The sequence below is a fragment of the Notothenia coriiceps genome, unplaced genomic scaffold (genome assembly GCF_000735185.1).
Source record: "Notothenia coriiceps isolate Sejong01 unplaced genomic scaffold, NC01 NC01_scaffold00037250, whole genome shotgun sequence".
NCBI classification, from domain to species: domain Eukaryota; kingdom Metazoa; phylum Chordata; class Actinopteri; order Perciformes; family Nototheniidae; genus Notothenia; species Notothenia coriiceps.
This window is the reverse complement of record NW_011369951.1, coordinates 7,975,723-7,996,763: the sequence shown is the minus strand read 5'-3', so window position 1 is coordinate 7,996,763 and position 21,041 is coordinate 7,975,723. Positions and strand designations below refer to the sequence as shown.

General features: G+C 40.3%; 2 protein-coding genes across 3 annotated transcripts in view; one reads left to right on the top strand and one right to left on the bottom strand.

The window, feature by feature from the left end:
• The first annotated feature begins 76 nt into the window (after positions 1 to 76).
• rab3c (RAB3C, member RAS oncogene family) lies at positions 77 to 10,431 on the top strand. 2 transcript variants are annotated; one of them, XM_010796148.1, is made up of 5 exons: positions 77 to 180; positions 1,822 to 2,046; positions 6,539 to 6,657; positions 9,108 to 9,232; positions 9,458 to 10,431. In XM_010796148.1, exons 1-5 carry the CDS (start codon positions 163 to 165, stop codon positions 9,646 to 9,648), a joined length of 678 nt encoding a protein of 225 aa, XP_010794450.1. In that variant the 5' UTR covers positions 77 to 162; the 3' UTR covers positions 9,649 to 10,431. The 2 variants fall into 2 exon arrangements, with proteins under 2 accessions (XP_010794450.1, XP_010794451.1); XM_010796149.1 differs by lacking the exon at positions 77 to 180 and adding an exon at positions 557 to 748.
• Positions 10,432 to 13,310: 2,879 nt separating this feature from the next.
• The window catches only part of LOC104967247 (cAMP-specific 3',5'-cyclic phosphodiesterase 4D), a 92,967-nt gene continuing 85,236 nt past the window's right edge, over positions 13,311 to 21,041 (bottom strand). Inside the window, exons 8-12 of the mRNA XM_010796664.1 lie at positions 20,289 to 20,320; positions 19,685 to 19,839; positions 19,463 to 19,585; positions 17,618 to 17,800; positions 13,311 to 17,105 (exon numbers count right to left, since the gene is read on the bottom strand). Of these exons, the coding sequence (XP_010794966.1) occupies positions 16,587 to 17,105; positions 17,618 to 17,800; positions 19,463 to 19,585; positions 19,685 to 19,839; positions 20,289 to 20,320 (1,012 nt within the window). The 3' untranslated portion in view covers positions 13,311 to 16,586. The remainder of the gene's footprint in view (positions 17,106 to 17,617; positions 17,801 to 19,462; positions 19,586 to 19,684; positions 19,840 to 20,288; positions 20,321 to 21,041) is intronic.

Here is a 21,041-nt window from a genome sequence, read left to right as displayed (position 1 = left end):
ATGTAGTCTAATGGGGGGAGGGGGGGAGGCGCCTGCAAGACCAACCGAGAGTGACGCAAAAAGAGAGGCCATTATATTAGCTTCCTGAAGAAAAAAAGAGGAAAATATACAGTCCAGCTGGGAGTTTATCATAGCTGGAGTGAATTCGAAAACAGACACGAAATGGACTTGTATGGGAAGGTAAGATGTGTGATTTTATTGGAAGACCATGGAGAGATCCAGAGGGAGAGAGATAGGGACATGATGAAATGGTTAAACCTTAGATTGTGGATATACCGTGCATTTTCCATTTTTTGCAGTTTCTCTTGGACATTGCGTGTTGGTGATGCATATTTAATAACGAACTACAAACCTTTCCCTGCGCTTCCCGAGTATATTACACAGCTGCTGACAGATGTGCTGCGCTTAATGCTGGGTAATGTAGTAGAATCTATTATTTGGATGCCCTTCGAAACCGTGAAAAAACTACAACCCCCATGTTTGGGACCATATCGCTTACGTCAGAGAAACGCATGACACGCACTTTCCTTTGCTCGTGCTCATCTCACGCGAGGCAGGCTCGTCAGCTCAGGGGCGCGTGCCATATCCGAAGTGGAAGGGACAGCTCCCAGGTGCTGAAACTGGTCGGCGCTCACAGAGAAAGAGACACAGAGCGGGGAGAGACCAACGCCTGCGATAGACACAAATACCAAAAGCCGTATTTGCAAAACAGGGGTAGATACAGATAGAGCCGAGGCCTTCAACACAGGTTTGTTCACTCAATGCCCTTAACGCGTTTCGGTGCTCTCATTTATTAATAGTTATGTGGAAGAATGTCATGAATTCATAAAATGACCTCTTGCCCAGAATTGCTCGACTAGCATTAGCTGGCATGTAGCTTCTTGCTCAGCTATACCGTGTCAATTAATATTGGATCTTTTGTTTTTGATCGTGGTGTGCGTAAATACCAGCATTGCATTGATATTTTAAAAGAGACGTCCTTACAGATGCCGCATCGGTGGTATTTGTCTTTCATACACGGAGCGAACATACACCCGGTGCAGGATCGAGCTCCGGCATCTTTCATAACCACTTGGCTACAAGGAGAGCTCGGCTGCCCATGTTTGGTTTTTAAGCGCAGTGGCTTTGTGAAAACATTCACCTTGGAGCAAAGATGACTGTGCTCTTGACATCTTGTTCTTAGTCGCGTTGTACTCTGACAGCACGCAAATGCTCGGTGTAAATGTGTTTTTTTTGGAGGTGAAATGTGCATTTCCATTGTAGCCTACGGTAGCTCATAATAAAATGGAAGAAAATGTAATGGCTGGTGAAATTGCCTTTCCTTTCTCATACGAAAGCTATTTTGTAAATATGTAAGATGGAAACATCACACACTTTTAATTGTAAAATGTAAACTGGCAAATCTACGTTTTAGTTTGACATATTTTGTTCAAATACAATATGGGTGTATTTTACTGTATTACTTAATCTAATTCATGAGCTTTTAAGGGAATAAGGGCTATAACAACATTTATTTAACCAATTAGTTTAACTATAGAAAAGACAAAGTCAGGTCTTTAAAATCCTGGTTATCTACTCATCAATACAACAGCTTGCTGCGTTGGTCATGCTGATTTGCCTGACACAGCCTTCTGTCACCTCTGATCTGGGCCTGCTCAGCGAGTCTGTACTGGACTCTGTTTATGACATCCACATTAAATTGAAAAATAAATATTGTGTTTATCATAAGATTATTTGCAGCACAGCTCTGAAAAGCTTCACAGTAGCTCAAGGTGAAGCTTTGAATAAATTCTTTTCAGCATCTCTTTTGTGTTTTTGCAGATGGCTGCCACTCAGGATGCGAAAGGGAAGGGAGAGGGGGGGGACCAAAACTTTGACTACATGTTTAAGCTGCTGATCATTGGCAACAGCAGCGTAGGCAAGACGTCCTTCCTGTTCCGCTACGCCGATGACGCCTTCACTTCGGCCTTCGTCAGCACAGTGGGAATCGACTTCAAAGTGAAGACTGTGTACAAGAATGACAAGAGGATCAAACTGCAGATCTGGGTATGAAATATTAAAAACATTTTTTTAAGTTAGCCACAAAATGTTTGATTCCTGACCATACCAGATATAAAACAGTGGATTAAAGCCATTAAAGATATGTTACTTTTGCCAGTCATTGGCTATAGTCAACACAAGATGATTTCTTCCTTATTTGCTGTGAACTCTTGAATAACCTGCCAATTCCACGTTAATCTTTCTAAACTCAGCATGGGATTTGTAGATTATTTAATGATGCTAATTTATAAAGGAAGACTATATTACAGCAGAATACATGAAGCATTAACTGTGGGTTCCTTTTCATGTCAGTTTATTTCGTCATGCCAACCATGCACACATTTCCATTTAATCAGTGAAATGGAGATCATTTGCATGTTGAAACATAGCTAATGTGTGGAAGATATCTTTTTCCTGTTGTCCTCCAAGGTCTCCTGGAGGACTACCTCAGCTCTGAGGGGCTAGGAGCTCTTCAGAGTCTCCCTCCACCTCCATTCTCTGTGTCTTTGTGTTCCTGCAGAGTGACTCCTGTCTGTAAAACACTGTCAATCTCAGCCCAGAGCTCACGTTCCCCTGCCCCCTGCCCATATCTTTCTCTGTGGATCAATATATTTCAAAGCCTGTGACAGGTTGGGACTTGATCGCTGTATACGGGCCATTAAAAGGTCCTCCTTATACAGGGTCACCTATGCATTAATTCAATTTTTTTTATATCTCTGAGCAAAGGTCATCCCTACTTGTTATGATTGGATACACTTCCCTTTTCATCTCTTGTTTTTCCATTATGTTATGTACACTTAATTCAAAGTTTAGAAATTACATTCAAAGCTAATCCTTTTGCTTTCACCACTCCACCTTTTTTAAGGTATATAGATAGGTTTGTTAACATTAAAATACCTGGATGTCATTGCAAGCTATTTAAAATATATATCAGTTTATACAAAAAAGGACCTTTGGAATCATTAAGTGATGTTTTTCATAAATCTTATTAGCCCATGTTTAATACTAGAGTTTGGATTGTAGCCTCTTAATTCGGAACAAAAAATTGAAACATTTTTTCATTTCTTACTCTTACTTAAAAAAACATGTCACCTCAGCTGTGTGCGCTTCAAGAGCTGTATTGTGTTTCCTCGGTTTAACACACCAGGGAGGCTGTGGCTCAGTGGGATTGTGCGCTGAATTTAGTCTGCTGAACTTTGAATCACAGGGTAGCAAGTTCAAATCCCACTGCAGTCAGCATATCGTTGTGTCCCTGGGCAAGACACTTCACCCCAAATTGCTCCTGTGGATTGGCCACAGCACTGAATGTATGTAAGTCGCTTTGGATAAAAGTGTCTAACAAGTGACATGAAATATGGAGACAGATGGAAGGCATAACATTACTGTCAGGAGACTAGTAAGTGTGAGCTTGTCACACAGCGGGAAAAAGCAACACCTTTCTTTGAATGTGTTGGAAGCGAATGTCTGTTTAATTAGGAGTTCATCTGAGCTGCAGAAGCAGATTGTCTTGTAATATCTCTGAAATAGTGCAGGGTTAGATATGTCAAAGACCTTCTCTTTCACTGTATTTCTTTTTATTTCTCGTGTTTTGTTTGCTTTACCAAATGGCAGCTTTCCTTCAGAGATTTAATTACTTGTTGTTATAACGGTTGTCTTTGCAGCAATTAGCCATCCCCAGTCATTTGGTGTTTGCTAATCACATAAAGAGGCCAAAAGAAGCAATCCAGCAGGATGGGAAATCTAGATTTGAACAGTGTGGCTAATTGGGATAATGTGTTTTCATCATCAGCAAAGACAAGTATTCAGTAAAGCCCCTGTCACACTGTCTCGAAATTGACACCAGATGGACACACGATAAAGGACATTTTCAAATTCGGCTCTGATCGTAACAACATTGGGCAATTCGTGAGGGCATCTTAAGCCATCGTATGCCGCCGCAGCAACTTTGTGCGGTGGCAAAATCTTTGGCATGCCAAAAAATTGCCGAAGCACCTTGCGAAGGTTCAGTTTCGTGTTGAATTTGTGTGTCCCTTTTGCCTTTCGTAAGGCACTCGTGAGGGCATCTTGTCAAATCGTGTCATCATCGTCTGATCATCCGTGCCATCGGGCATTTTTCGCCTCACAATACAAGACCATACGAAGGAAACAAGAAGCTGCCCGAGTGTCTTAGAAAGGCAACACGACTACGTGAAGCCCTCGCAATGCCGTCGTGTAGCCATCGTTTTATAGTACGATGACATCGAGATTGCATTTATTGCAAAACAAAATCATGTAAACATGTTATGTAAATAACCCAATTTGTGTTCTGTGAAACTGAAAAGGATATTAAATTGTTTTTGTTACTTTCGTTGCAGTTGTAGGTCTGAAATGTAATTTAGGTTCCTGTTTTATTTAGATATTGCTTTAGTTGTTTCTTTGGAAACAACACGACGGAGATAAGTAATAGCTTCTAATCTACATATAAAGATGGAGAAAGTAAAGAATAAAGTTTATGTTTAAATGTTAGCACCCCCCGAAGAGGCACAAGCTCTTACGTTGAGTCCGGATACATTCTAAATCATCAGTAAAGTCTACCACCATATTTTGTGTGTGGTTCGGGTGCCATCGTGTAGCCTTCTGTAGGCATCGTACTTGCTTCGGCTGTTACTTGGCTGTTGACCAACTTCGGGGCCATCTTCGTGCAAAATTCATAATTCCATATTCGTGTGTCCACCTGGTGTCAATTTCGGGACAGTGTGACAGGGGCTTTAGGCAAAGGATTGCCATCCAATGAATCTGTCTTTATTTGTCCTAACTGGGCTAAATATGAGCTCAGACTTACAGTAAGTGATGGCTATTAGCTATTGACATTGTGTTAGTTTCACAATCTATCTGCAGAGAAATAAAAGTGTCAAAATGCATCATAGAGTTGTGCCCGTTGTCATATTAGACTGAAGTGAATGAAGCACATCACTGAGTGCTGCCAGGATGAGCCTTGTGAAAGTCTTAAACTCACTTTACTGAATGAAAAAGAGTTGAGTCGTGTGCCAGGCAGCACTTTCTGCTCTCCATTCGAAGCAGTCAGCTTCTTGGATTGATTTCTAGTGAGCTGCAGAGTCAAGCGAAGCTTTTGAAGGAGCTCCAATTTGCGGGACTCATCATTTTAATTCTTTTTCCATCCTGTCTTTTTAACTGAGAATAGGCAAATCTGCTCACAGTAATAGCCTGGAAATGCTCAAAGGTCATTGAATCAATAACCCACTGAAAAATCACATGCTGAGGTTAAAACAGCATTCAGATAACTTGGATATACTATCCATACATCCATAGTAACAATACAAATAAAATGGATTAAACACACTATTCGACCTTTTATGCAACTCCACAAACAATGTTATTTATACAACACACACACATTAGAAGCAGCCATTAAAAATGCAAACATTCACGTGCACTTTAGGTGTTATTGTACACCGACAAAAGGTCCTGGCTGTGTGTGTGTGCCGACGCTGGGCCGGCTGTGAGCTCTGCCTCTGTGAAGTGAAGGTCAGAGCTGTCCTCTGGCTATAACAGGCACACTGTTGCAGCCATGTGCACACTGACTGAAATAAAACCCACTGTGCTAAATACAATCCAGAGCTGCCTGTCCAGCTTCTGTTTAACATCAGCCAAGTGGAGCAGCCAGAAGTGCTCCATCATGATCCACAGAAGCCTGCAGACACATTCGTTGTGGGTGGAACCACAGCACAGCATAAACAGGAAGGACATCATTGGGATTCATTATTATATACCTTATCAAAAAAAATTCAATGTACTGCTCACAGCCTCTTTTCTCTTCCTTCCTCATGGACACACTCACTTCAGAACGACTTCATCTTTCTGCATTGGGAGCTATTAGCATTTTCATTGACATCTAGTAGCAAATGCTGCAGTGGGAGCTTGTTTCCAGGGTAATCTGTGTACAATGTACTACTCATCTAATGCTGTGTAATCACTTGCTTGCTTTGCCTTGGAGCAATTACTTCAGCCTTATCATGAACAGCAATCATTCTCCCAATGTTGAAATCATTTCATCTCTATTTTTAGCCCTTTCCCTAAGAAATGCATGCCATGCATGAGCTGAGCTGTGAGTACTGCACCATCGAGTGTTTAACAGCTGAGCGAGGAGAGGAAAGAATCAATCACATCAGCCAAAACTGATTCAGTGTTTTTGGCATCTCATCAATGCGAAGCCAGTGAGGCCGTGAGCATAATGATTATTTACACATCAAACACAACAAACAAAGCCATAAGTAAATCTAAAGTGTGGATCCTAAATTGTGCTCGGATTTGATCTGAAGAATCTCTTAGTACTGTATGTATAAATAGCTGCAGATTAATTATGTATGTGGGTTCTCATTTATCATTATGGACTTGCATATATGTGCTTTGCAGGGTCATGTCAATGTTGCCGAGGCTGACAGCGTGAATAACAGTCAGTGGGCTAACAGCGGTGCTAAATCATGTTGTGTGTGTGTAGGACACAGCTGGCCAGGAGCGCTACAGGACCATCACCACCGCCTACTACCGCGGGGCCATGGGCTTCATCCTCATGTACGACATCACCAACGAGGAGTCTTTCGGCGCTGTGCAGGACTGGTGAGTTCATGTTGGGCTGTTTGAGACAATTTACTTCTAAATGTAAATTGTAATATCTGTATTCTTTGGAAAATATTGTACTATTATGAGAATCAGATTAACAGTAGAAGGACTTCCTGTTTGTTGCTATAAAGTCATTTGTTGAAATCATGCCGACTTGATATTGTACATGGTTTGTCCTTTTTTCCAAGACAAATCTGAAATGATCCCTAACAGATACCGCCCTTCCCTCTCTCCCTGTTATGTGACAGTGTTGTTATGTTTCGTGCATGCATCTTTGTCAGGCTTGGAGATCTTAGGGAAACTTGTCAAGGTCATGGCGCTCGTCCATTAATGAGTCACACACAGAGTCTGCAGGCTGAAGAGCAAGTCTGAGCCAAGCCTAAATGTTGTTCATTATGATGCATCCGTGTCTATGAAAGGACTTGGAAGGCCACGTTGAAACCGGGTTTCTGGGTTAGGATTGCTGCTTGAGAAACGAGCAAAAAAAGCACAGCACAACAACTAGATTTGGTGAAACAAAGAGGAACTTCAATTAGAAATATATGTGGTTAGATTTGTTTACACTTCGACCCTACACATATGTTGTGATAAGAAATGTGGTTTATAACATGAGGTCCTACTATGAGCTGCTGTATCTATCTCAGCCGAAGGAGACTATAGGAGAAAAACAAATCCTCATTGCCGTTGACACTTGACCTGCATTCCATATTTCTGACTGTCAGTATTAAGGCCAGTGTCTACTCGGCCCTCATCACTGAACTAGCAGCGCTTGACAGCTGCTTCAGATTGCACCTGTCACGGTTAGAGCAGCTGCATTTATAGTAAGCACATACTGTTTTCAAAGCCTGGTGTTCTTTCGTTTTGGGTTGTTTAACGTCACGGTTAATAGTGAGATGCTGCACTTTTATTAGCTTGAATTATCTACATCATCTGCCTGATTTGTATTTATATAGATTTCCAGTGAAGAGTCTTTTTGTAAAAGAGATTGAAGCCAGACCCACCTATTAACCTTTTATGGCCTCTTCGACACTTTAATGGAATAGTCAGTGTGTACTGTCTGTGGTGGGTATCTTAATTTATTCAGCCAATTGTCTCATGGCCAGCATTAATCTGAGAAAATGACCTGTGTGCTTACCTAGCAGACAGTGTGCAGATCATTCAGCTGTGTACAAGAGAGGCCCTTTTTACCCTTCATGTAGCCACAATTCTCCTTGTTTGCCTTTGCCACGGGGCTTCAATTCTACGTCCTCTTTCCCTTGTTCCTTGTGACAAGGTTGTAGAAAAAAAAGGTTGCCATGGCAACGTCTCCTTCCCCGACCGACTGTGGCTGAATTAAGCCTGTGACGTGCTCATTTCCTGCCTGTGACCGAGACAAAACAGGGAAATATTGTAATGCTGACATCAAATGTAAATGCTACACATAAGACATTTTATTATGGCAACAATCTCCAAGCATTTACTTTCCATGTTGCTCTGTTCTTCTGTTCTCCATAGACTACATTGTTCCAAAAAGCATGAGTCAATCTTATCTTTTATAAGCTGCATATGCAAACACAATGTTTCTCTGACAGAACATTATGAAACACTAAAACAAGTCAGAAGTGGACAGAGGGAGGAGAGCCAACATGATGCTGCTCTCTTCCTAACTCCTCATGTCTTCCTCTCTCTCTTACTGGCTCTTTCTCTGCTGCTTGCAGCCCGTGGTGCGTTAGCTGCCCTACTTTTAGCCAGACTGCAACACCACAGGAGATATTTGTTCCCTAAATGCTTTCTCAAAATGAGTTTGGAGGTTAGAACAGTGTGGAACCTCTCCAGTGATTCATTTAATTATTGTTGTTATCATGCTGGAAAATGCAATGTCTCATTTCATTAACTGTATCTAGCAAATAATGAACTAATTTGGCCTGGCCTAAAGACACGGTCCTCCAATATTGATTCATTCAGTAATAAACCAACGTTTCCCATATGTCGTGTCAGTGACCATGACTAATACCTTCAACACATACAGTTACTGACTTACCAATCAGAAGTTAGCAGGAGCCAAAGAATAACATCTAAAGGAAAGGGAGGAAAAGCAATGTATATGACAAATATCAATGACACATTTGTAGAAAATAGCCCATTTTAACCTATATCTGAGAAATAATGACATGTTTTCAGCACAGACCAGAATTGACCTACTTTTCCACTGCCGCCACCCGTGACTCATATATTACATTTCCCAACGCCAAACACAAAGTGATGGAATCATCGTTCATGCTTGCTCCAAATAGGAACTTCTCATTACGAAAGATTATCTGCAATCTTTTAGGATTTGCGACATTTTAGTATAATTTAGAATCCTGTCCAACAAAACGTTTCACAAAAGCGATCCTGAGATGATATCTAAGAGCGCAGCAACAGCATTTATTTGACTGTGATTCATTTTCTTCTTTTGTTGCGTTCAGGTCAACCCAGATAAAGACGTACTCGTGGGATAATGCGCAGGTGGTGCTGGCTGGAAATAAGTGTGATATGGAAGAGGAGAGGGTTGTGTCAGTGGACAATGGCAGACTGCTGGCAGAACAATTGGGTAAGCCCTGGAGCAACATTTAACTCTAATGCCTTTTGGGTATCATACAAAATACTGTGATAGGGATGCATGTCATTAATTAATCTGACAATAAAATATTAATGTATCATACAATACTGCTACATAGAAGCAGCTTTGTTTCAAATAAAGATCATAGCTTTTCCTAAAACATATTTTTAGTCTGCCCTGTCTTTTCTCACGTTACTTGCTCTCCGTTTCTCCAAGGTTTTGAGTTCTTCGAGACCAGCGCCAAGGACAACGTCAACGTGAAGCAGACCTTTGAACGTCTCGTCGACCTCATTTGTGACAAGATGTCCGACAGCTTGGACTCGGATCCGGCCGTCACCACAGGAGCCCCCACTGCCAAACTCACAGACAGCGCTCCGCCCCTGCAGCAGTCCGGATGCAACTGTTAGGGACGGGTGTCAGGAAGCAGAGGCAGGGCAGCGCAGGTCCGTCAGCTGGTAGAGTGTGCACAGTGTTGTCCTCCCTTATCACTCCTGCTAGTGCTGCTTCCTCTGGACTACAGCTCAAACTCTGTTTAGTAGTAGAATTACAAAATGCCGTCGTATTAACTCTTAACTTTATCACCTTATATCAAGAGCAAATAACCAGACAACCAGACATGGCTATTGTAAAATGTGTAATGTCACAGGATATCTAGAATATAGAGACACAATATTCTCATTCTTCAACTAGTTAGTATGGTCATAAACCAAGTATGATTCATAATGAGGGAAAGACCTTTAAAATATTTAAGACCTAGAATAATTATAAATGAGGGAGTGAGTCAGTGAATGCTTTAATTTTTATTTTTTGTACATGATGTATTTTCCTTTTTCTAGAATTATTTTGTCTCCTAAAGCTGCCAAATCCATGATTTAGTGCACTATAGGACGTAGCCACTTTCTTTGATGTAATGAGTGTGTGGCTGTTGTGTGACTGTACAGTATGTGAGTGTGGGTTTGCATGAGTGTGAGTGTTATCTCTGAGTCGCAAATTTGTCATCTAAAAAAATCATCTATCTTGGATAAAAAAGTGTCCTTTTAACATCTCCCACACGGCCTCTGTAAGTTCCTCTGTCATGCTAACTTTCTGAATGAATCCAGTACGTTTAATGTCGATGTGAGTAGTATTCCACGTTTTCGCTGTCTGTAGATGTGTGATTTCCCTTATAAGTATAGCTGTAAATCGTAAAAGCAACTATTCGTATGTGTTTAGCCTCTAACATGACCCTTTATAGTTTGATGCAATGAGCATGCTGCCAAAAAAATCACATGTGCTGTTTTATCTAGAGATAGAACCCTAACATCCTCGACTTTATATAATAGCAATTATCAGCATTTCATTTAACACCAATGTCACGCTGACAAGGCACCGCACAGTGTATGCTATACAACAACTGATCAGCTCTGGCATGGAATAAACAGCCATATAAATACAAAAATATTGTTTAAATTCAGCATGCTAAAATGTCATGTTTGAATCTGAGTAAGCTGCGTAGAAAACATAGATATACAGTAGTCTAAAATGTGGATGAAGGCATATACAGCACTGCAGTGGTCTTAAACTTAAGTCAAAGCATTGCAGAAAGCCTTTCAGTTCTACTCTACAATAATTTAAAAAACACATTTATGCCAAAACATACAGTTCCTTTTAGCATCGTCAGTTGTTTGTTGCATAGTTGAATAAAAACTCCCATAAATTGCATGTACCAGTTATCTATGTAGATTTATATAATAAGATAGTGTATATATCACTGTGTTACAGATTTAGACGCATCATCATAGCACGTGCTGTGAGATGCAATGGGCCAATAAGTGCAATATTTTATGAATGAAACCCTGTACATAGTTTCTCCTGTGCTCGAGTACAATGACTCTATCTGCAGTGTGTGAGTGAGTTTGGTCAGAAAGGCTCTGAAACTGATGTACAATCTCTTTTAAAAAAGTGAGTGTGTGCTTCATGGTAATTTCAGCTGCTGAATGTGTGACTTAGTGTGTGTGTGTGTGTGTGTGTGTGTGTGTGTGTGTGTGTGTGTGTGTGTGTGTGTGTGTGTGTGTGTGTGTGTGTGTGCGTGCGTGCGTGTGTGCGCGTGCTGCCTTCTGACCCGGGGCTGCTGTCTCTGCATTGTTGACGCCTCCTTCCATTCACGAGCGGTGACCACCACCTAGTGGTGGACATTATACTGCACTGGCCTCAAATGCAGTGATGGAAAGTAGCCCACATTCAAATAGTGTACTAAAATAAATATTTGTATGTTACACTTTATATACTTCACTACATTTTACATTTTACTTTAAACTCCTCTTCATTTATTTGACAGCTATTTGAATTAGTTAATCTACAATTAAGTGTTTACCAAAAATACATTTCTGTGCATTAAACTACCCAACAGTACAGGTACATTGAGCCTAAACAGTATTGCATAACAATTGCATTTACATATTTATGCTTCAGTATAATAATCTAACATTCAATAATATGACACCTGAGTTGCAAATACATTTACTCAAGTAAAGCACTTTACAGAAAGTACTTTGAAGATTGGTATTTAAATGTTCAGTTAATTTTTATGTACACTTTCCAACAATTCACTCGAATGTTATCATTACTCCTCTACATGTTAATGTTACAGTTGTAACATGCAGCGTAAGTTTTATCCCAAAAGTATGACATTACATTTGGGCGTCAGACAGAAGAATATTTAAAATATTTATTTGCAAAATTAAAAGGTCAATTTAGATAAACAGATGGAGGGGTAGCCCGATGACTGAGCAACGGAAGGTACACAATCAGCAGATCAATCAATTTGTCTTTATCAAAATAAGATGTCTGTATTTGACAAAAAAATTATAATTAATACATCACAAAGCAAAAGATCACAACACAGTCCCATTACCAAAAAAACGTAAACTCAAAAGATGCAAAAACCAAATATATTAATTAACTAAATAACAGACCAAACCATGGCAAGAGAGTGAATGAGTATGTTAAAAGTTTGTATTGTCCTTTTACACTGTGAAAGTAGTCCAGTTCAATTCCAGTGCAGTTCAGGTGGATATGTGTATGAAATGTGTATGAATGAAGAGTCCAACTGGCTCAGAGTGAGGTGAGTGGTTGCAGGTTTGTAGGGTTTTAGGTGGAGGAAATGGAAATCTCTAAAGAGGCAGAGACACTTAGCTTGAGTTCCAAGCAAGACAAATCAAAGATCAGATGCAGGTCAAAAGATGATGTTTAAGATTGAATTGTTTCATCCCATCAGCTCCTGGCTTCAGTTAACTTCCAAAAACAGCCTGGTTGACCGGAAAAAGTCCTCCAAAATCCAACTTGGTGCATAAACCGGATCAGATTCCACTTCTTTCTCTTTCAGTAGTAGAGTGAGACCTCCTCTCCTCCACAGCTCTCAGCTGTGGCAGGCACCCACCTTTGTGATCAGTGGAGGAACATTTCTGTAATTTCGTATTTTGTTTTTATTTCCCCCGTCCTTATACAAACATATTAATATACTTGAAAGCAGTGGTGTCACCAGAGAGATTTTTCAAGTTAAGAATCTGAATTTCTATTTTTGGATCAACACAATTGACCAGCTTTCTTGTGACATGTTAATATTTCAGGAGTAGGCATATTGATCACAACTGATTATCACATACAACATATTTTAGTATGTCTTTAATGCACTTTGTACAATATCTTTGATTGGGGATGATTAAAAAACTGCTTTAGATATGCAAATGACATGTGACAATACATGCCAATCACAGCCTTTTCTTTTTTTTGTATCAAGGCTGTGGTGACAGCAATCTTCCAAAAATTGTAATAATATAGATCATGTATGTATGTATGTATGTATGTATGTATGTATGTATGTATGTATGTATCATGTCAATAATAAAGAATATATTTAGAGGAGAAGATCAAGGAAACATACAGATTGGCTTTGGGTATGAAAAAATGCCAAAACCCAAAACAATGTTTTTGAAAATGTTCTTTCAGGCTTTATTACGTTTTCTCTGTGAAACAAATGCATGGTGTATGCATGGTATGACCCTCTGAAACAATGACATGAAGAAACCAGTGAGTAGGCAGAATCAACCCATGCTTTTATTTAATCCATTGCATATAAAAACTTTTTTTTCATTATTTTCATTTGTTTTTTACATAAAGTTGTATGATCTACAGTGCTATCCAATAGACTGCAATTAACAAGGAATCCATTAAAATAACATTTTAATTGTCCTGTGAAACTTCCAGACAAAAAGACATAACCCAAAAAAATAATTGTCCTGAAGACCTTTTTTTAAGTTACAGTTTGTGTTTTCCTTTCATACCATAAAAAATAGAACACATAATGATAAAAGAACCCACTGTTTCCATTGGTCCAGGGCTGTTTAGAATCTACAGTATGTGTGTCAAAATAAGAGTCCCTGTTTTTGGACAAAGATGCACTCAAAACCCCTACCCCAGCCCACCCCCCCAAGCCCACCCCTCACTACAGAAATATACTAAACCCTTCTCCCGTCCAGGCAGAAAGATGTCAGTGGTTTTGGATATTGCAAGTCATGTGAGTGAAAGTGTGGGCCGAGCATAGATAAGCAACACACCGTCAGTGTTTCAGCCATAATTAATGCAGCAGTGGCTGAACATGCAGATGTGTCTCAAAGACTCTGTGCTTTGTAGGCTGTGGTTGAGCAGCGGGACACACACCTGTTTCACCCCGTTCAGTGTTTGTAGCTGTGACACTCCCACACGCATGGAGACGACACTGCAGTACCTCTGCACGGACAAAGTCACTCCCGTATCGTTTACATCCCAGCGGGTGTGTCACAGTGAGTGCAGTGTCAGGGCGTAAGGAAGTGCCAGTTGTTCACACCAGGTCTACAGCAAATACGACTCTTGGACATCCGGCTTTAGGCCACACATCACTCAGGGAGTACATCTATGGCTTGTGATTGACCTGAATCCTGCACAATTTTACCCAGGAACACATTTTTGATAGATAAATATGTGTTTGGCTGTGAGAAAAAAAAGCAACATTTTCAAACTCACAGCAGGAGGTCAGGCCAACCCAAGCCAAAAGATCCACTAATGCAGCAAAAGAGAACTAGGAAATCAAATAGAAAAAAAGGCTAAAGTAAATGACATGCTTTGAATTTAAGGCACAGCCCATGGGCCAAGGAACAGTTTCTTTGAAAAAACAATTTGGCTTTCCCCCTCTCTTCACTGAGCTACTTCTCAGGTAAGCAACATGTCCATGGATCTTTTTTTACACCAAAGCTCATCTGTTATAAACATTCTCTCAACAAGAGGTACGTAATACAGCCACACCATCACCAAAAGGGATGATAAGAATCGACCATTTACAACAAACGGCATTATGATAGTAATAACATTAATAATTATATATTATATACAGCACAATAAATATATGTTTGTAAACAGCGATAAAACCAGAACATTGTATTACAGGTAAGGGCATTGGGTGAGGATGAAAAAAGAGGGAAAAAAAACTTGGCACAAAATGAAAGATAAAATTAGCTTTTGAAAGGACGAACACTTGTTAAAAAAAGCAGTGTGCAGTATTTCAAGTGTTTTTTAGTTGTTTTTTTTACATTTGTGGGTTTTCTATATTTTATGTACACAGAGAAATAAAAGGGATATTTGAGTATTGTAACAGCCAAGCCTGCACTGTGGTCTATGCTACAGTCAAACATTTACTGTACCACCTTTATATTGCAAAAAATACTAAAAAAATAAAAAATATACCAATAAATAATAGCATCAGGTGAAAATAAAAAAAACATGAAAAAAAGAAGCAAGTCTTGGACGAGGTGTAAGACAGCACTGGTCTAGCCTAAATATTCATGAGTGAGGGGTTTGGCGAGTTGACACATTACAAATATTAAAGTGGTGATATATTAATATATCAGTGCATCAAGAGTATCTACGTAGAGGATAGTCTTATCTGAAGACTATGCAACGGAGCTGATTGTCTTTTCGAAAACAAAGACAGCAACTGGGTTAATTGTGTTGGCAAAATGAAAATAAATTCATGCCGCCGAATAGAAAATGAAGTGAAGCTGAAAACAAGCAGCTGATGGTGATAAGTACATCACTGTTAATGAGCAAAAGAAAAGAAAGGACAGTAAAAGCTTTCATAACATTGGTATAAAATCACCCCAGTAGTTTTCACTCACCATTACTACAGTATTTCTGTATACTCCAAGCACTAATCAAGCTTCTAAAAAAAGGTGCTTTTTGTATCAACTACAAAGCATTGCATTGTCTCAGGATGTGTTCAAAAGAACTGCAGGCAACGATAATAAAATATAAAGGCTTCATCCAAATTTCAATGAAAGTAAAGCATACAGTAACGTCCCGCCTCCTTCTCAGTGAAAACTCTCACCAAACGAATAGTTGTAATGAATAATTTCAAAATTTCACTCACAGGACTAACCGAATATGGGTATAGTGGCATGGTAATAGTAGTTTAAATGCTATTGGAGCAAGTGCAAACACTCCTAATGTAATCCAGCGGTGAAGATACACCTTCAAAACACTGAATATCTGTGACACATGTCTTCCCATTGGTTCTCTAATCCTCTCTGCTAACAAAACAAAGCCTAGGATTGCAAAAGTAAATTCTAGAAAATATCTGACTCTTACACACAGTACGATACAAACATTAAAGAGGTCTAGGACAGCATCTCAGCTGTTCAGATTTGAGCTTTGTATCAGTCAGGTTTTCAAGGAAGACTTCCACATCAGAAACGTGTGTCTCGAAAAGCTCCCCGTGTCCTGCAGCTTTCATCTCTGTCCCGTCGGGTTTTCAGCAGAACGGCAGCATATAATGCCTCCTAATTCTCAGAGGGAGGGAGTGACCTAACCGAGGGGGAGATTCTCCTTGAACACACTGATAGCCACAAGTATGGGCACTTGATAAAACACAGAAATACTGCTAAACTTTCAGGCAATGCTGAGCCGAAGCGGAGGGAAGGAAAATGTGATATTATGTATCGTGTGAACAGCTCTGAGCAGACTGAGAGCTGTTAGTCCATGTTCTAAACTTAAGCCTGTAAAGGGGAGGCCTAAAAGAGAAATAAGGACACACCACTTTAGTACAAAGAGGAATGGAGAGGAGTTTTCCTGAGTGCAAAATAACTTGAAGAAGTACCGGTGTCTGAACGAAGCGGACAGGAGGAGTGGCCAAGGTGAAGAGCAGCGCACGCTTTGGAACCAGAAACAAAGATGTATAAAAAACACAGACAAACTCCACGAAACCCAAAAAATATTCTATAAATAATCATCTGTCATTACTAAGAAGAACAGTTAATCAGCTGCTGTCCAGACACTGCTATGTGTGGGGGGGCTCCTCTTTCTCCCCCTCCTCTGCTACCTCCTCCTCCACCACACAGGTTTGTGTGCAGGGTGTCTCCCCCTCTTCCGCTACCTCCTCCTCTTCGTCGTCCCCCAACGGTTCGTCCAAAGGAACCTCTGTAGATTCAGAGTCCTGCGTACAGAGTGTTTTAGAGTCAGTGCAGCTGTTTTCCTCATCTTCATCCTCCTCCTCATCATCATCCTCATCTTCTAGTTCCTCTTCCTCTTCCTCCTCCTCCGGCTGGCTGCCGCTGTCTTTCTCAGTGTCCGACTCCCCGTCCTCCTCCAGCGTGAGCTCAAACTGGAACTTGTCCCCTCCTGGAGGTCTCGTTCCATCCTCGGGATCGTCCAGGGTGGGGGAGGGGCTTGCGGGGATGGTGCTTGAATACCACTCCCTGTTGTCCTCCAGCGTGTCCAGGATGTCCTGGGCGTCTGGGTGCACCAGGTCCGCCCACGTCTCCCACAGAGGGTGGACGATATAGTCTATAAAACCCACCTACATGGGGGAAATGGGGGGAATAGGTCATCCAGTGTGTGTCTATTATATCTATTTAATATTCCATTCCTTACACACTTCATGTATCTATAATATCCTGCTTTACATTTTGTTACTGTACATTTTCAACCTGTATATTTTCTACATTTTTAATGCTATTTTATTTCCATTTGAGATGTTTACATTTTGGATTGTTTATTTTTAGTCTTTTCATTTCTCTAATGTACAATGCCTTGTCTTTTCATGCTGCTGCAACGCAAACATTTCCCCAATTGGGATCAATAAAGCACTTCTTAAAGGTCCCCTATTATACTGTTTTTCATCAATATATTATAGGTCTCAGATATATACAAAGCGAATATTTTTTCCTGAAACGTTCAGAGTCTCTTTACACAGAGGGGACACATGTTTATGTATAAAAGACATGAACAAGTGGATTTTGCACAATAGGTGGCCTTTATCTTATCTTATCGATGCACATTATGCATGTATAGCAGATATGTGTGAGTTACCTGGCTCTTTTCTACTGAGGCATTGTGTTTGTCACACATGGGGCTGATCTCCATGCCCCTCTCCCTCTCTCGGTCTCCCTGGGTGAAGAACTCCTCCATGATGCGGTCCGTACACTGCCGGTACAGCTGGAGAGGCTTAGTGGGGTTACTCAGATCTGCACAGTGCACCATGTTCTGCAGAACCTGGATATAACAAATAAAAGGTTAAAAAAGGGGGAACATCCCAGCCACATGTTGCATGATTTAGAGCAGAGGGGCTCGTTCAAAGCATCTACAATAGAGACTCTTGCAATCCTGTACAATAAACCTGTACAAAATAAACACTATGTGCATTTTGTACGGCGATATAATCACTTTAATGTCGAACATACTTGTTTCTATAAATGTCCTAACCTATATTATTTTAAGGTAACAACACTTCAATGCCATCTACAGTATGTCCCTTAGTTTACTGAAAATACTGCTACTCCATTTAGCCATGGTTGTGTACTTATTTGTGTGTGCTTTGCTTTTTTATTATTTCATGTCTCTTTTTTTTGTATCTGCTTATTCTGCTATCCACATTTGCAGTAACACTGTACATTTCCCTGTTGTGGGACTAATAAAGGATTTCTGAACTAAAAACCCTAAATCATGTGATTTTAATTAAATTGTTGGTAAATAGATCATGGTTAAAGAGGTGAAATACAATACAACTGTTGTGTGGTTTTAACACATGGAGTTCATCTTGGTGAACTTTGATGCAACTCATTTGTGGTTCTGACAGAAAATGGAGGAATTTGAGGATGGAGGAAGCTGTGTTGCAAGTAATCAACACATTTTGCTGTGTAGCTTTCTAAAATAACCAAGAGGTACGAATGATGTCTTTTTATACCGAGGTGATATTTGTTTAGAAGCCCAAGTTATCAGAATATTTAAGGGGACCGCAGTAGGGATGCTCCGATCAGGGTTTTTGGGGCCGATCACCGGAATCAGAATCGGCTGATCCGATCACAGGGTGGGTGGGGGCTATGGGGATCTTCCATTTAAAGTGTTATATTGTGAATTGTGTAGCAGAGTTTCTGTTAGCCGGTAAGTACCGGGCTATGACCGTTAATATATGCTGATAATGCTCAGTTAATGGGTCTCATTTTTATATTGCTTCAGTTTATAATCGTAACAGATTGAAAAGTTCAGATTCATTTTTCAATAAATGATTTGTTTCCACAAACAACAAACAACATACTTATTACATTCAAACAAACTACTTATAGCAGGCTAGATGAAGTACATTATTCAAAAGTTTACATTCACTTAGGTTATTAACAATGGAGAAATAAACGGAGAAATAAACGGAGCCTCTCTCCCCCTCTCTCTCTCTCTCTCTCTCTCTCTCTCTCTCTCTCCTGACAGCCTGTCAGTATCTCATGCAGCTTGCTGATCCAGTAATGAGTGACCTGACAGTGAAGAATAAACATATTATAACTAGATTAGCTAGTTCCAGAGGTAGATCAAATAGCTAAGTGTGTTAGTTCTAACTTGAAGTGTGTGTTTTGCTCCGCTCACCGGTCCGTCACAGCGGGCGGAGCTGCGTGTTCTCCGTCAGCTGATCGTGATCTCTGATCCCTCTCTCTCTCTTTCTGCTTCACACACGTTGCATATAGCTATTTTGTTGTCTTTTTAGGACACCTTGAAAAACTACCAGACCGGTGAAGCCATTTTGGCGAGCTTGTTATGCCACAGAGAAAAGTCTCATGTATTTGCATCATCTGAGCATCCCTAGACCGCAGTATTCTTTGAATGTACATGCACATCAAACAGAGTGGCACACATCTTGTTGTTTCTGATGGTGAACTTTGTCCTGACCTGTATCCTGTCTGAGTAGTTGTCCAGCAGCAGGACACCAGAGCTGGTCACCTTCTTGGTTTCAACCATAGTTTTCAGATCAGCCAGTAGATTCATGTGCTTTGACATGTCTGTAGCTAGCACCTGGGAATTATTGGGGAAAATCATTAGTTATCAATACGAGAAAAAGGTGATGTGATGGCATATACTGTAATTAATTTGACTTCTTCTCTTTTCACTTACAATGTCAATGACCATCTTTCGCAGAGATTGTCTTTGTTTTTTGGTCAAGTTTTGGAAGATGTCACAGTTCTCCTCTTGTAGAAGTTTGAAACCGACTGCTAGATGGTGGTTTTCCAACACCGATGAGTCATTGTACATCAGCGCCAACTCCGAATCTGCAAGGAGGACACCATCGATCATTTATGTGATTGTTCAAAATTGAAGTAACTTCTAAAACCATGAAATTATCAGAATTTTTCCACCATGAAATATGTAATTGCTTTGCCTTGATTACTTTGTAAGAAAACACTACTGAACAAGGTCAAACTTTTCAACAGAATGAGGGATAACTATCTGCTAAAAGGCCTTTCCAAATGTATATGTGCTGCTGTGACGCCTGTATTATCCATCATGCTCTGTGAGAGACATAAGAAACCCCCAGCATGCTTTCTGCTCAGAGGCTTTCCCACTCTGCGTCATTTGAAGGTCCTCTTGCTGTATTTAGATGTTCCATTAAGATGCATTAGTCTTGGCCTCAGTGGAGAAGATGAGCAGAGGGAGAAAGGCGATCCTGCTCTGTCGCTCTGTGGCTGACAGAAGATCAGTCCTAACTAGGATGACTCACACTGCCTTTCCTTCAGGGAATCCCCATTTGGGCTTATGGGAAGCACAACACATTATGTGTGTTAAGCGTGTGGGACTATGAAGTGCTTTTCAGTTCTCATATGGTATTACTAATACCCTTATGCAACATACATATTTAAAAGTTTAAGGCGATCCTCAGTGCATATAAACTCTGTTTGTTTGTGCTTTCCTCTAAATGTCCAAATCAAGGGCTTGTTTGTGGCCCCTCCGGCCGGGGGCGAGTGAGTCAGTGAAGGCAGAGACATCAGAGGTTCAATCTCTGGCTCGAGGACACTCCACATACCAGCTCAACTCCATGAACCCTGTAAGCCTACCAGGCTCCGTTCACCCATTAACATCACTGCCCTCAGTAGTATCTACTCATGCAGATAGTTTAGCTGCTTATTTCTTTTTTTAAGATATATTTGTCTCTCTTTGTTTGTCTTCATCTGTCTTTTTGTAATGACTACGACCTCGTTAACCCAACAACATCATACCACATGTCAAACAAAGATTTCCTATGCAGTGTGTACACAATATATTGGGGACATTTATTTTCTCATTAAATCATGGTAGTTTGAATGATGTTGTGTTACAAGGAAAGGGTATTATTGTGGACGACAATGATCACACCTTTGAACTCCTCTTTCTTGGAATCACTTGTCAAAGCCATCACATACGACAAAAAAAAAACACAAATTGCTTTTTCCTTTTACGTACAGTAAATATGCAGCATCAGACTGCCAAGGCACAC